This window comes from Gopherus flavomarginatus, chromosome 7, assembly GCF_025201925.1.
Source record: "Gopherus flavomarginatus isolate rGopFla2 chromosome 7, rGopFla2.mat.asm, whole genome shotgun sequence".
Classification (NCBI taxonomy): Eukaryota; Metazoa; Chordata; order Testudines; family Testudinidae; genus Gopherus; species Gopherus flavomarginatus.
Genome location: NC_066623.1, coordinates 81,818,066 through 81,831,814, shown reverse-complemented (window position 1 = coordinate 81,831,814; position 13,749 = coordinate 81,818,066). Strand labels below are relative to the sequence as shown.

The 13,749-nt window shown below is 47.8% G+C and overlaps 1 protein-coding gene across 2 annotated transcripts in view; it reads left to right on the top strand.

Moving 5' to 3' along the window:
* ABCD3 (ATP binding cassette subfamily D member 3) overlaps positions 1 to 13,749 on the top strand; it is an 89,105-nt gene that overhangs the window by 22,581 nt on the left and 52,775 nt on the right. The window contains exon 2 of one of the 2 annotated variants that reach the window (XM_050960953.1): positions 8,248 to 8,284. The exons of the other annotated variant lie outside the window; for it this stretch is intronic. Coding sequence (XP_050816910.1) covers positions 8,248 to 8,284 — 37 coding nt within the window. The remainder of the gene's footprint in view (positions 1 to 8,247; positions 8,285 to 13,749) is intronic. 2 annotated transcript variants of the gene reach the window in all.

Below are 13,749 nucleotides of genomic sequence, written 5' to 3'. Positions count from 1 at the left end.
TGAGCGCAGCATGGTCCGTTTGTAGCTGGAACTGCCGTCCCCAAACGTATGGGCTTAGCTTTTCCAGGGCATACACAATGGCGTAGCATTCCTTTTCACTGACTGACCAGTGGCTTTCCCTCTCAGTCAGTTTCTTGCTGAGAAACACAACAGGGTGGAAGTTGTGATCCGGTCCTTCCTGCATGAGAACTGCTCCTATACCATGGTCAGATGTATCGGTGGTTACTAAGAATGGTTTGTCAAAGTCCGGGGCCCTTAACACAGGGTCAGACATGAGCGCCACCTTAAGTTGGGTAAAGGCCTTTTGACACTCATCAGTCCACTTAACTGCATTTGACTGGGTCTTTTTGGTCAGGTCGGTCAGTGGGGCAGCGATTTGTCTGTAGTGTGGTACAAATCGCCTGTAGTACCCGGCCAAGCCTAAGAAGGATTGGACCTGTTTCTTTGACTTTGGGACAGGCCACTTTTGGATAGCATCCACCTTGGCCTGTAGGGGGTTTATGGTTCCTCGATCCACCTGGTGTCCCAGGTAAGTCACTCTGTTTTGGCCTATTTGACACTTTTGGGCCTTAACAGTCCGGCCTGCCTGATGCATTCAAAGACCTTTTCCAGGTGTTCTAGGTGTTTGGGCCAGGAGTCAGAAAAGATGGCCACATCATCGAGGTAGGCAACTGCATATTCGCCCAGTCCTGCTAGTAGACCATCTACCAGCCTCTGGAAGGTGGCGGGTGCATTTCGCAGCCTGAAAGGAAGTACATTAAATTCATACACCCCTGCATGGGTGATGAATGCTGACCTTTCCTTGGCAGGTTCATCTAGCGGTACTTGCCAGTACCCCTTGGTTAAGTCTATTGTAGATATGAATTGGGCACATCCCAACTTCTCCAATAGCTCATCGGTGCGTGGCATTGGATAGTTGTCTGGACGAGTTACCGCATTTAGCTTACGGTAGTCCACGCAAAAGCATAATACCCCATCTGGTTTGGGTACCAGAACCACTGGAGATGTCCATGCACTGGTAGATGAGCGGATTATACCCATCTGTAGCATGTTCTGGATCTCCCGTTCTATAGCAGCTTGGGCATGAGGAGACACCCGGTAGGGTGGGGTTCTAACTGGGTGAGCATTACCTGTGTCAATGGAGTGGTATGCCCATTCAGTCCATCCTGGGGTGGCTGAGAACAATGGGGCAAAGCTAGTGCACAGCTCCTTGATTTGTTGCTGCTGCAGATGTTCCAGGGTGGTTGAGAGGTTCACCTCTTCCATGCCACTGTCTTTTTTCCCTTCGTAGTGGACACCGTCAGGCCACTCAGCATCATCTCCTCCCTGGACTGTAAACTGACAAACCTGTAAGTCTCTGGAATAAAAGGGCTTGAGAGAATTAACATGGTACACTCTGGGCTTTAGGGAGGAATTGGGAAAGGCTATGAGGTAGTTAACAGCTCCCAGGCACTCTTCGACCGTGAATGGCCCGTCCCATGATGCTTCCATCTTATGGGTCTGTTTCACCTTTAAGACCATAACCTGGTCTCCTACCTTGAAGGAACGCTCTCTGGTATGTCTGTCATACCAGGTCTTTTGCTCTTCCTGAGCATCCTTTAAGTTTTTTCTTTAGCAAGGGCTAAAGAGTGCCGGAGGGTGTTTTATAGGTTGCTTACAAAGTCCAGAATATTAGTTCCTGGAGAGGGTGTATACCCCTCCTAGTGCTGCTTCACCAACTGTAATGGCCCCTTAACCTCGTGGCCATACACAAGTTCAAACGGTGAAAACCCTAAACTGAGATGTGGTACAGCCCTGTAGGCAAAAAACAACTGCTGCAACACTAGGTCCCAGTCATTGGAGTGTTCATTGACAAATTTACATATCATGGCCCCCAAAGTTCCATTAACCTTTCCACCAGGCCATTGGTTTGATGGTGGTACGGGGTGGCAACCAAGTGATTCACCCCATGAGTTTCCCACAGTTCCTTCATGGTCCCTGCCAGGAAATTAGATCCTGAATCTGTAAGGATGTCGGAGGGCCAACCTACCCTGGCAAAAATGTCTGTTAGGGCCAGGCACACAGCTTTAGCCCTGGTGTTGCCTAGAGCTACTGCTTCCGGCCATCGAGTAGCAAAGTCCACGAAAGTCAGTACGTACTGCTTTCCTCGGGGTGTCTTTTTTGGGAAAGGACCCAGAATATCCACAGCTACTTGCTGAAATGGGACCTCTATTATGGGGAGTGGCTGGAGAGGGGCCTTGACCTGGTCTTGGGGCTTTCCCACTCTTTGGCACACCTCACAAGACCGGACATACTTGGCAACGTCCTTGCCCATCCCCTCCCAGTGGAAGGACTTCCCCAACCGGTCTTTGGTTCTGTTCACCCCAGCATGGCCACTGGGATGATCATGGCTAAGCTTAAGAGCTTTTTCCTCTACTTTGTTGGAATCACCAACTGTTTTTGCAGATGCCAGTCTTCCTGGTGTCCACCAGAAAGAGTCTCCTTGTATAAAAGTCCTTGTTCTACAACAATTTGGGATCAATTAGAAGAGCTGAGAGGCAGTGGTGTGCTCCGTGCCGCCGCCCAAGCTTTCTGAAGACTGTCATCTGCTTCCTGCTCAGTCTGAAACTGTTCCCTTGAAGCTGGAGACACCAGTTCTTCCTTAGACTGTGGACTTGGGCTTGGTCCCTCTGGAAGCGATGTAGGTGATGGGGTTGTTTTCGTTGCTGGTGAACCGCTCCCCGCTGGTGCACCAGGTGGTATTCCAGGCTCTGGCTGAGCCTCTTGGGTATGGTTGTCTGCTGCTTCTGCCAGTTCAGGCTCGCTGGCGCCCTCTGGCGTTGGGGTTGAAGATAGGTTTGCAAGCGCTGGTGTCAGTGCTGGCAACGCTTCTGGTGCTATTTGCTTTTCCAGTTCCTGGTCTGGGACTGGAAGCACTGTGGCTGTTTCCGTTGTTGGCATGGGATCCGGGTCCACTATCTCTGTCTGGGTCTCTTGTAACACAGACGGGGCCCCTTTGGATGGCTCAGGAACAGGAATGGGTCTGGAAGCTTGCCTGGTTTGGCTACATGTAACCATTCCCACTCTCTTGGCCCGCTTTACCTGGTTGGCCAAATCTTTCCCCAGTAGCATGGGGATGGAATAATTGTCATAGACTGCAAAAGTCCACATTCCTGACCAGCCCTTGTGCTGGACAGGTAGTTTAGCTGTAGGCAAGTCTACAGCTTGTGACATGAAGGGGTAAATTGTCACTTGGGCCTTTGGGTTGATGAATTTGGGGTCCACGAAGTATTAGTGGATAGCTGACACTTGTGCCCCTATGTCTCTCCACGCAGTAACCTTCTTTCCACCCACTCTCAAAATTTCCCTTCGCTCCAAGGGTATTTGAGAGGTATCTGGGCCTGGGGATCGTTGGTGTGATGGTGATGTAATGAACTGCACTCGATTGGCGTTCTTTGGGCAGTTGGCCTTTATATGTCCCAGTTCATTACACTTAAAGCATCTTCCAGGTGACTGGTCACTGGGTCGAGGTGAGTTACTGGAGACTGGTGAGGTGGAAGAATAGGGCGTTTGTGGCTTTTCTTGGGTTGTAGGTGGGGTCTTGGGCTGCCCTTGGTTATAGGGTTTATTGTCAGTGTGCTCTCTGGGATAGTCATTCCCCTTGACAGTAGATTTTTTCTTTTCTGTCACTTCCATCCATTTGGCTCCAATCTCCCCCGCCTCGATTACCGTTTTGGGTTTTCCATCTAGGATGTACCTTTCTATTTCCTCAGGAACACCATCTAAGAACTGCTCCATTTGTATCAGGAGGTGCAGCTCGTCCACATTGTTAACCTTTGTTCCTGATATCCAGGCTTCATAATTCTTTGCAATGTGGTAGGCGCGTCGGGGGAATGACACATCTGGTTTCCATTTTAGGGCTCTGAACCGCCGACGGGCATGTTCAGGTGTGATCCCCATTCGGTATCTGGCCTTGGTTTGAAAAAGTTTATAGTCGTTCATTTTCTCCTTAGGCATTTCAGCCGCCACCTCTGCTAAAGGTCCACTGAGCTGTGGTCTCAGCTCTATCATGTACTGGTCTTCAGGGATGCTGTACCCAAGGCAGGCTCTTTCAAAATTTTCTAAGAAGGCCTCAGTGTCATCGCCTGCCTTGTAGGTGGGAAATTTTTTGGGATATGGAACAACTTGAGACAGGTTGTTAGGATTGGCTGGGTTCTGTTGCTTAGCCTTTTCTAATTCCAGGGCCTGCTGGTAGGTCTCCCTCTAGAGTTCCAGCTGTCTTTGGTGGTCTGCATCTTTGGCTGCTTGCTCTCTCTTGTAGGCAGCCTCTCTTTCTCTTTCTCTTAGCTCTATCTCTTGTAGTTTTTTTTTCATGTCTCGCCTGTGGTCTGCGTCTTTGATTTGTTCCTCTGCCTCCAGTCTCGCTAGTTCCTGTTTCAGGCATCCTTGGTAGTCATGGTTCTTGCTTTCTTGTGTTAGGGTGCCCTCTGGTATTTATTGCCTGAACTGCGGCTTTTCTGTTGCTTCTCGGGTTGCCTAGCAACAGTGCCTTTCTAATTAGCCTTCCCGGATAAAATTAGAACAAAAAGAAACCCTTCATTTGCATGTGTGTTCTGCTGGTGTGGTTGACTCACAGCTGGAGTTCTATTAAGTTTAACAAGGGTCTTTTGTTAGACAATGTCCTTTGCCTGAGGCAATCTCTATGCACAGCCAGAACGGAGCAAGGAAAGGAGAAAAAAAATATCTCTGACTGTAGTTTTGAAAACCATCTCTCTGCTACAAGCAGCTAGGAGAGAAAAAGAAAAATTATAATCTTACTGGCTTTTGGATTCTTATCTTTCCCATACGCTGCCACCATGTCATAGTATAATTCCCAAATCTGAACTTTAACGTCCAAAATATGGGTACTAGCATGAATTCCCCTAAGCTTAATTACCAGCTTAGATTCTGTAGTGCTGCCACCAATCAGGAATTTCAGGGCCTAATACTCTCTGGTCCCCCCAAACCCTTCCCTGGGGACCCCCAAGACCCAGATTCCTTGAGTCTCAAAACAAAGGGGAATAAACCATTTCCCTTCCCCCTTCTTTCTTTCTCCCAGCTCCTTCCCGCCCTGGGTACACTAGGAGACCACCGTGATTCAATTCCTTGAATCCCCGCCCGAAAGGAATGTTCCCTTCCCCCTCCCTTCTTCCCTGGAGAGAGATACAGAGATAAACGCAGAGAGCAGGTTTTTCTTCCCTCCTCCCGTTCCTTTCTCCCACCAGTTCCCTGGTGAGTGCAGACTCCCTTCCCTGGAGTCTTACAAAAGATAACCCCAAAAAAATCAATTAGGTTCTAAAAAAGAGGAAATCTTTAATAAAGAAGGAAAAAACATAAAAATTGTCTCTGTAATCAAGATGGTAAATATACAGGGTTTTTTAGCTTACAGACAATAGAAAGAAGCTTTCTCCAGCAGAAACATAATTTAAGCTACTTCCAGCAAGTACACATCTGCAAATAAAGAAAAACAAGTTAGAAGACTCTGACCGCCTTTGTACTTACTTACTATTCTGAATAGATAAGAGACTGTAGCAGGGAGATTGGCAGAAACCTCCAGTTGCACCTCCAGTCCCGTCCAGAACCCAGAGAAAGCAACGCACAAACCCAAAACCCCCAAACAAAGGCTTCCCTCCACCCAGATTTGAAAGTGTCTTGTTTCCTGATTGGTCCTCTGGTCAAGTGTTTGGGTCCCTGTTTGTTAACCCTTTACAGGTAAAAGAGACATTAACCCTTAACTATCTGTTTATGACAGGGCCCTTTTTCAGTGCTGTCAGAACAGAGCTTTCAGGTGCAAGTGTTGGAGGAGCATGCTGTTGTCGTGGCAGGATGGCTGGACATATTATAGGCACTTTAGTAGCCACCCAGCACAGACATTGGTGCTCCTGCTTGTGCCTACCTTCCTCTTTTTGCCTGCTACATCTTGGGTTCCTGAGCTGTCATCTGCAACTGCATGCTGTTACAGCCTCAGGGCTTCTGCTAAAAACATATTTTGGAACTAATGCATTTGTTGAGAGAACTTAATGTGGGTATGCTCTAAACTTTTGCATGTTTAAATGTTCCATTTATTCTGTGTGCTTTCTGAATGCTTACCATTTTTCTTCCTTTCCATTGATTCAGTGTTCTCATATGCAAAAGTAGTCTGTTCTAGAAATATGGGAGAAGGAGTGGCTTTGAACTCCTAATTAATGGCAGTTGTTATTAAACAAGTTTTTCTTTAACTGTTTTGACAGGGGACAAGGAGCAGGGAGGGTTGGGAGTTCTGATGGGGGCAGTTGGGGTGGAAAGTGGGAGGGTGTGGATAGGGGTGGGGCTAGGACAGGGCTCTTCCCTTTTTTTGATTGTTGAAATATGGTAACCCTAGGTGAGTGGGGAGCTGGGGGGCTCATAGGGGCTGGCGCCCGCATACATCCACTGTAGCCTGCAGGAGCCCCCTGGGGGGCACCCGGCCACAGCTGGCGCAGGGGGGCTGTCATGGCTGCTGCCTGCTAGCAGAACCGCCGCCTTGTGGTTTGGATTCTCTGCAGCTTGAGGTCTTCAAACCACAATTTGAAGACTTCAATAACTCAGACATAGGTTAGGGGTTGTTATAGAAGTGGATGGGTAGGATTCTGTGGCCTGGTTTGTGCAGGGTGTTGGACTAGATGATCACATTGGTCCCTTCTGACCCTAGAGTCTGAGTCTTTGAGTCTTTGCAGGGCTGCTGCACCCCTGCACCGCACCGGCTCCTCCATGGCTGGGGCTCACTGTTGCCGCAAGCGAGACGCTCCTGGCTCTCCGGTGCCTCCGGAAGGCGGCTCCTCCCTTCTGAGCTGCTTGCAGCAGCCCAAGCCTGGCAAAGCCAGTGAGTGGGCTCGGGGCAGGGGCCACTGGGGTGGGGTAGGGAGGGCTCGCAGAGGGGCTGTGCAGCCTCCCGGGGAGTTCAGGGAGTGGGGAAGGGGGAGAACCTGGTCTGGGGAGCAGCCCCTGGGAACAGCTGGCCCCTGGGGTCTATAAAAAGTCTTTGTGATATGGCCCTTAATGAACTGATGTGCGGGGGTGGGGCGCAAGGTGGAAGTTTCGCCTAGGGTGCAAAATATCCTTGCACCGGCCCTGCCTCAGGGGTGCATGCACCCCAGGTTAACAACCACTGCACTAAACTGATAAGATCTGCATTTTAATTTAATTTTAAATGAAGCTTCTTAAACATTTTAAAAAACTTGTTTACTTACATAAAACAATAGTTTATAGACTTACAGAGAGAGACCTTCTAAAAACGTTAAAATGTATTACCGCCATGCAAAACCTTAAGTTAGAGTGAATAAATGAAGACTCGGCGCAGCACTTCTGAAAGGTTGCCGACCCCTGGTATAGAAAACAACATACAGCATAAAGTGTCGGGATTAAGTATCTTACTGTCACCTAGACTGAAAAAAGTTGTAATGTTTCTGTTAAATACATAGTTTTGGGAAGAAGAGTGGTCTTGTGGCTAAGGCAGTGGTTTGGAACTAAGAAAATAGGAGTTCGGTTCCCAGCTCTGTCAGAGACTTTCTGTGTGTAAATCATTTAAGCTTTCTGTGCCTCAGTTTCCTCTCTCTAAAATGGGGGATGATGATGCTTCCCATCCCTTAAGGGTATTCATAACATGACATCCATTTATATATGTAGGTACTCAAATACAATAGTGATAGGAGTCCCAGGTAAATGCCTAGATCAGTGTTCTCCAATATTACCGTTGGTAAATACTTTAAGATGTACAGGTATGAATATGGAAAACTAATGGAAACGTGCTTAGAATCTTTGAAATCTGGACTAAATAGAGTCTGCAAATCAGTCCATGGTTTTTGGTAGTTATATACAAGAAATTAAAGGATTACAGTCTATTGTTCTTTGAAGTGATTAATCAGGCTTGTATAACATAGGCAAAAACATAATCCTCTTAATCTTTTTAAAGATTATAGTATCAGGTGAGAATTCTCACTGATTGTGTATTTTTACTATATGCCTAAATAAAAACAAAATGACCAGAAATTCTGAACTAGATTTGGTACAGGTGTCTGAACTGTACTTACAATTCTCAGATTTCATAAGATGTTTTACTGTACAGTGTATGTACTGTACCATATAGATGCAATGTCTTTCCTGAGAATCCCTTTGCTCTGTTAGAACTTTCTAAAGAGGCCAAGATATTGCAAAATTAAGTACCAAAAAATGTTAGAAAAAAGCTAAGTAAAATCCTTTTTTCCTCCACAGTAAGAAAAATGAAAAACCAACGTTGCAGAATAATGAGGTAATTATTTGTCTTTTTATTTTATTTTAAATAATATCAATAAAATGTGGTTTAGATTTAATTAATCCTTCTTTCCAAAATTGAGTTTCTTGTTTTTTGTTTTTTTTTTTTCAAATCTGAGCTATAGTGGTTGTAGAACTAATGCAGCTAAGAAGGATACATAGGTTTGCGGTGACTGGTTTCTAGATTTTGAGTATTGGATTGTGATGTTTCTTTAAAAAAAAAAAAGTATGGAAGCTTCCTTTTGTAACAAGGGAAAAACACAAAGCATTTTATAAATGTAATAAATAAAGTGGGTACATTTTGAAAGTACTAGGCTTCAATGTCTTCAAATTCTTTAAAGGTTACTTTCCAAAGGAAAAAAAAAATAGCCTTGTGCCTTTTTGCTTTTGTCATGGTATATAATCAAGACCTGAAAGGATGGGTTGGTTTCTTTTTGTTTGTTTATTTGTCTGTGGTCTTTCTTTAAATGTTCAGTTCTTGTGTACCTGGGAATACTTCATGATCACTGAAGAAATTATCATAATAAAAGGTAAACTGAGAGAGGAAATAGATGTTTAGCCACTCTAGAATTTTAATGTCTATTAAATTTTTGTGCTTTGTTAACGTTTGGAGGAAGGACATCTTACAGATTCAGCATGCCTACCCCTTAATAATATGCCAAGGTAGTCTGTTCTAGAAATATGGGAAAGAGTCTAATAAGTGACAGTTTTGGCAAAGTGCTCTGAAATCTGGCCTAGACTAGAGATGTTGCATGGAATAATTAAATGAATTTTAAATCAATCAACCTACAGCAGTGCAAAGCCTTAATGTAAAAGCACATAGTGTTTTAAATTCTGTTTAAATAAATTTATCTTAAGTTGCTCAACCAGTTTAATTGTATTTTTACAACTTTTTCAAATGTAAATCAGCCCTGATATGTAAAGAAAGTACGCAAGTAAAACTGTGGAATACCAGCTTTGGCATTCTTGATTTATTTTTTATTTTTTTAAAAAGGTGTTTTTAAGGGTGGCGGCAGGGGGCAGGGGGGAGACGGATGGAGGACAACCCTCTTCAGGCTGTTAATACAGTATTCAGCATCAGGAGCCATAGGGGCCCCCCCCCACTCCCCAAAGGACATGTTAGATAGTCTTTAACAAATATAAGGTCTGTATATTTGGGACCTTTATCTTTAGAGGCTGAGACATGCATTGTTTAGTTCCAAGATCATCCTGTACCCTAAGACAAGATAATTTTTTAAACTTTTCTATTTCAGTATTTTTTCATTGTGTAACAGATAATTTAGCTATAGCAAAGGAATGGCTAGAAAGATTCAGGGCCCAGTCCTGCTGAATTAACTACAATGGGAGCAGGGTCCAGCCTCTTTGGCCATGGCTACACTTAGAGTTTTGCAGCACTAGTAGTTACAGCTGTGTTCGTACAGCTGTGTAGGGCCAGCACTGCAGTGTGGCCACACTGACAGCTACCAGCGCTGCAGTGTGACCACATTTGCAGCACTTTCAGCGCTGTTGGGAGTGGTGCATTGTGGTCAGCTATCCCACAGAGCACCTCGTCCCATTTTGGCGCTGTGGCTTGTGGGAAGGGGAAGGAAGTGTGCGGGTCTTTCCGCTTCCTGTTCCAACGCCCCGTGGTGCTTTGCTACACATTCCGAGCAGTTTGGCGGCATTGTGAGTCTGCAGCGCGATTTCTGAGATTTTTGTTACAAATGGAGGCTGAGCTGCTGAGGACCTTGCTGATGAATGTTGCCAGCACATCACGCATGGCAGTGGAGCTATTCTTTCAGCTGCAAAGTGACAGTGAGGAGTCAGACGATGATATTGAAATGCCTGACGCTCAAGACACTCAGTTGCTTGTGGCAGTAACAGACGTGCTTAGCACCGTGGAACGCCGCCTTTGGGCTCGGGAAACCAGCACTCAGTGGTGTGATCACATCATCCTGCAAGCCTGGGATGACGAGCAGTGGCTGCAGAACTTTCGGATGAGAAAAGCCACTTTCATGGGACTGTGTGCTGAGCTCGCCCCTACCCTGCGGCGCAGGGACACGAGATTGAGAGCTGCCCTGCCAGTGGAGAAGCGGGTGGCTATTGCAATCTGGAAGTTGGCAACTCCAGACAGCTACCGATCGGTGGCAAACCAGTTTGGAGTGGGAAAGTCCACCGTTGGAATGGTGCTGATGGAAGCTTGCACAGCCATTAATCGCACCCTGCTAAGAAGAACTGTGACTCTGGGGAACGTGCAGGACATTGTGGATGGCTTTGCACAAATGGGTTTCCCTAACTGTGGAGGGGCAATAGATGGGATGCATATTCCTATTCTGTTCCCACCCCACCTGGCATCAGAGTATGTTAATCGCAAGGGGTATTTCTCCGTGGTTCTGCAAGCGCTTGTGGATCACCGTGGGTGTTTCACTGACATTTACTCAGGATGACCTGGAAAGGTGCATGATGCATGCATCTTTCAGAACAGTGGCCTGTTCAGGAAGCTGAGGGCCAGGACTTTTTTCCCAGACCGCAAGATCACAGTAGGGGACGTCGAAATGCCTACTGTGATCCTTGGAGACCCCGCTTACACCTTAATGCCTTGGCTCATGAAACCGTATACAGGGAAGCTTGACAGGAGCAAGGACCGGTTCAACTACAGGCTGAGCTGGTGCAGAATGACTGTGGAGTGTGCTTTTGGCCATTTGAAAGGCCACTGGAGGTGTCTTTATGGGAAGCTAGATTTGGGGGAAAGCAGCATCTCCGCTATTATATCCGCGTGCTGTACCCTCCATAATATTTGTGAAGGGAAGGGTGAAAGATTCAGTGAGGAATGGACCTCCGAGGTTCGACGCCTAGAGGATGAATTTGCACAGCCAGAGAGCAGGGCTACTAGAGAGGCCTAGGAAAGGGCTTCAAGGATTAGGGATGCCTTAAGGGAGCAATTTGATGCTGAGAGCCAACAGTAACGTTTGGTGCCTTTGCTGTGCTCCTTTCTACCTTGGGGTACAATATTTACTACTTCCTGCAATAATAAAACATAATAAAAGCCGTAAAATCCTTTATTCAAAGTACAGTACATAAAAGGCCAGGGGGGTTAGGGTGGTGGACTGTACATTCAGAGGTTTGAATATGTCCTGTTTGGATTACTGTTCAATGTCTGCTGCACTTCAGGATTACTATGCTGCAGAGTAATGGGGGTGGAGTGCACAGGGTAAGAATTGTAGTTATCAGGGCTGGTAGGTGATCGTACAGGTGTTGGGGGCAGCTGGGGGTAATAAGAAACTGGCTGCTGGAGAAAGGTGTTTTGTGCAAATACTGGGGAACAAGAAAGAGAGCTTTGGGAGGGGTGTGGGTTACCACGGTACAGATCTGCCTGCATGGCTACAAGAGACTCGAAAGAGTCAGTTTGGCGAGCCAGGAGGCTTATCATGTGCTTTGAGGTTTTTTTGGTAGCCAATTCCTTTCTCCTGCTTTCTGTTTGCCTCCACTCATACATTTTCTCTCTCCATTCCTGCATCTTCCTACTTTCTCTGTTGTAGTGATTCATAACTGCTTTGATCAACTCCTCTTTTGATTTTCGTGGATTTTTTCTCAAGTTCTGCAAGCGACGTGAGGCCGGTGATCCGGCTGCATTAGTCAAGGTCACTAAAAAAAAAATAGATAGAAACATGTAATACACAGAGGCTACATTGTTTATCATCACACAGTGAAGGAGTTTTTAGACTTTTTGTAGCATCATTCCCACATACCTAACATAACACAGAGAGGCCAGGGAAGCGAAGGCATGGCGAGCAATGGGGTGAGTGTTTCTGCCCTGACTTCACCTGGGAGGGGGAGCTGACTGATGGCTCACTGGGGTTTATCTGCACTGGGGACAGGAGGTAGCTGGTGGCCTGCACAGGGGACAGTAGGGAACATGAAGGTGGCGAGCTGCTGGCGGGGGAGGGCGGTCCGCGGAACTGCCGGCCTGCTGGTGAGGGAGGGGGAACGCCCCGCGGGGCTGGCTGCCTGCTGGAAAGGGGGGTGGGGAGACCGGAGCACACCGCGGGGCTGGCTGCCTGCTGGAAATCGAGGGGGAGAGACCGGAGCACACCGCGGGGCTGGCTGCCTGCTGGAAATCGAGGGGGAGAGACCGGAGCGCACCGCGGGGCTGGCTGCCTGCTGGAAAGGGGCGGGGGGGGAGACCGGAGCGCACCGTGGCGCTGGCTGCCTGCTGGAAGGGGGTGGGGAGACCGGACCGCACCGCGGGGCTGGCTACTTGCTGGAAGGGGGTGGGGAGACCGGAACGCACCGCGGTGCTGGGGGGTGGGGGGGACCGCGAACCTGGCGCTCTGCACTCAAGTATCCCTAAATTTTCAACAGGGTTTCCTACTGCCAGATATATCACTGCTGTGTGTTACCTGGGAAGAGAGGGAGGGTCTTCTACAGCAATGTGGATTCCACCCTGGCCCCTATGCAGCTTGCCTGTGTGCAGCCATGGTCCCCCCACCCCTCGCTGCACAGTGGATCGTACGAGTTAGCCTGACAGGGACAAGGACCACGGTGGCTCTCCCTATAAACTTGCGAAAGCACATTGCCCACGCTCTGGCTGCAACTTTTCAAGAGATTACCGAGGCAGATTACAGAGACGTGATAGAGCAAATCAATGGGGTATTCCACATTTAGGCATGCATGCAGGCAGCCATAACCCAAACCGTCCTCTCCCAAAACATAAAAATCTGCTTACCCCAAGCATGCTCCTCAGCTTCTTCCTCACCAGCAACTTCCAGCTGCTGCGACTGGCTAGCCTCCTCCTGGCTTGAGAAGAGCTCCTGGCTGCATGCCTCCTGGGACTCCGGGATGTCTCCCTCCACCACAGTAGCCTGACTCTCGGCTTCCTCTACACCCTCCCCCACTTCTCCCTGCTCCGAACTCTCCATCGTGCTCCTAGGATTGGCAGTGGGGTCACACCCAAGTATGGCATCCAGCTCCTTGTAAAAACGGCAGGTTGTGGGGGCAGCTCCTGAGCGGCAATTTCCCTCATGGGCTTTGCAGTAAGCACTGCGCAGTTCCTTAATTTTTACCCTGCACTGCAACGCGTCCCATTCATGGCCCCTTCTCAGCAAGGACTGTGATATCTGCCCATAGGTATCATAATTTCTCTGGCTGGAGTGCAGCTGTGCTTGCACAGCTTCCTCATCCCAAACACTGATGAGGTCCTGCAGCTCGAAACTGTTCCATGCTGGGGTTCGTCTGGGGCGTGGAGGCATGGTCGCTGATTGATTGATTGATTGCACTCCACACCTGGCTGAGCAAACAGGAAGGGGATTTTTAAAATTCCCGGGGCATTTAAAGGTGGGGTCAGCTGAGCCCAGGGCAGTGGAATGTGCATGATTACCAGAGAGGCTGATAAGGTATGCTGGGATACCTCCTTATACCCCGGAGGTCAATAAAAGCGCTGGTGGGCGTCCACACTTGCTGACCAGCGCTGGACCACCAGCGCTG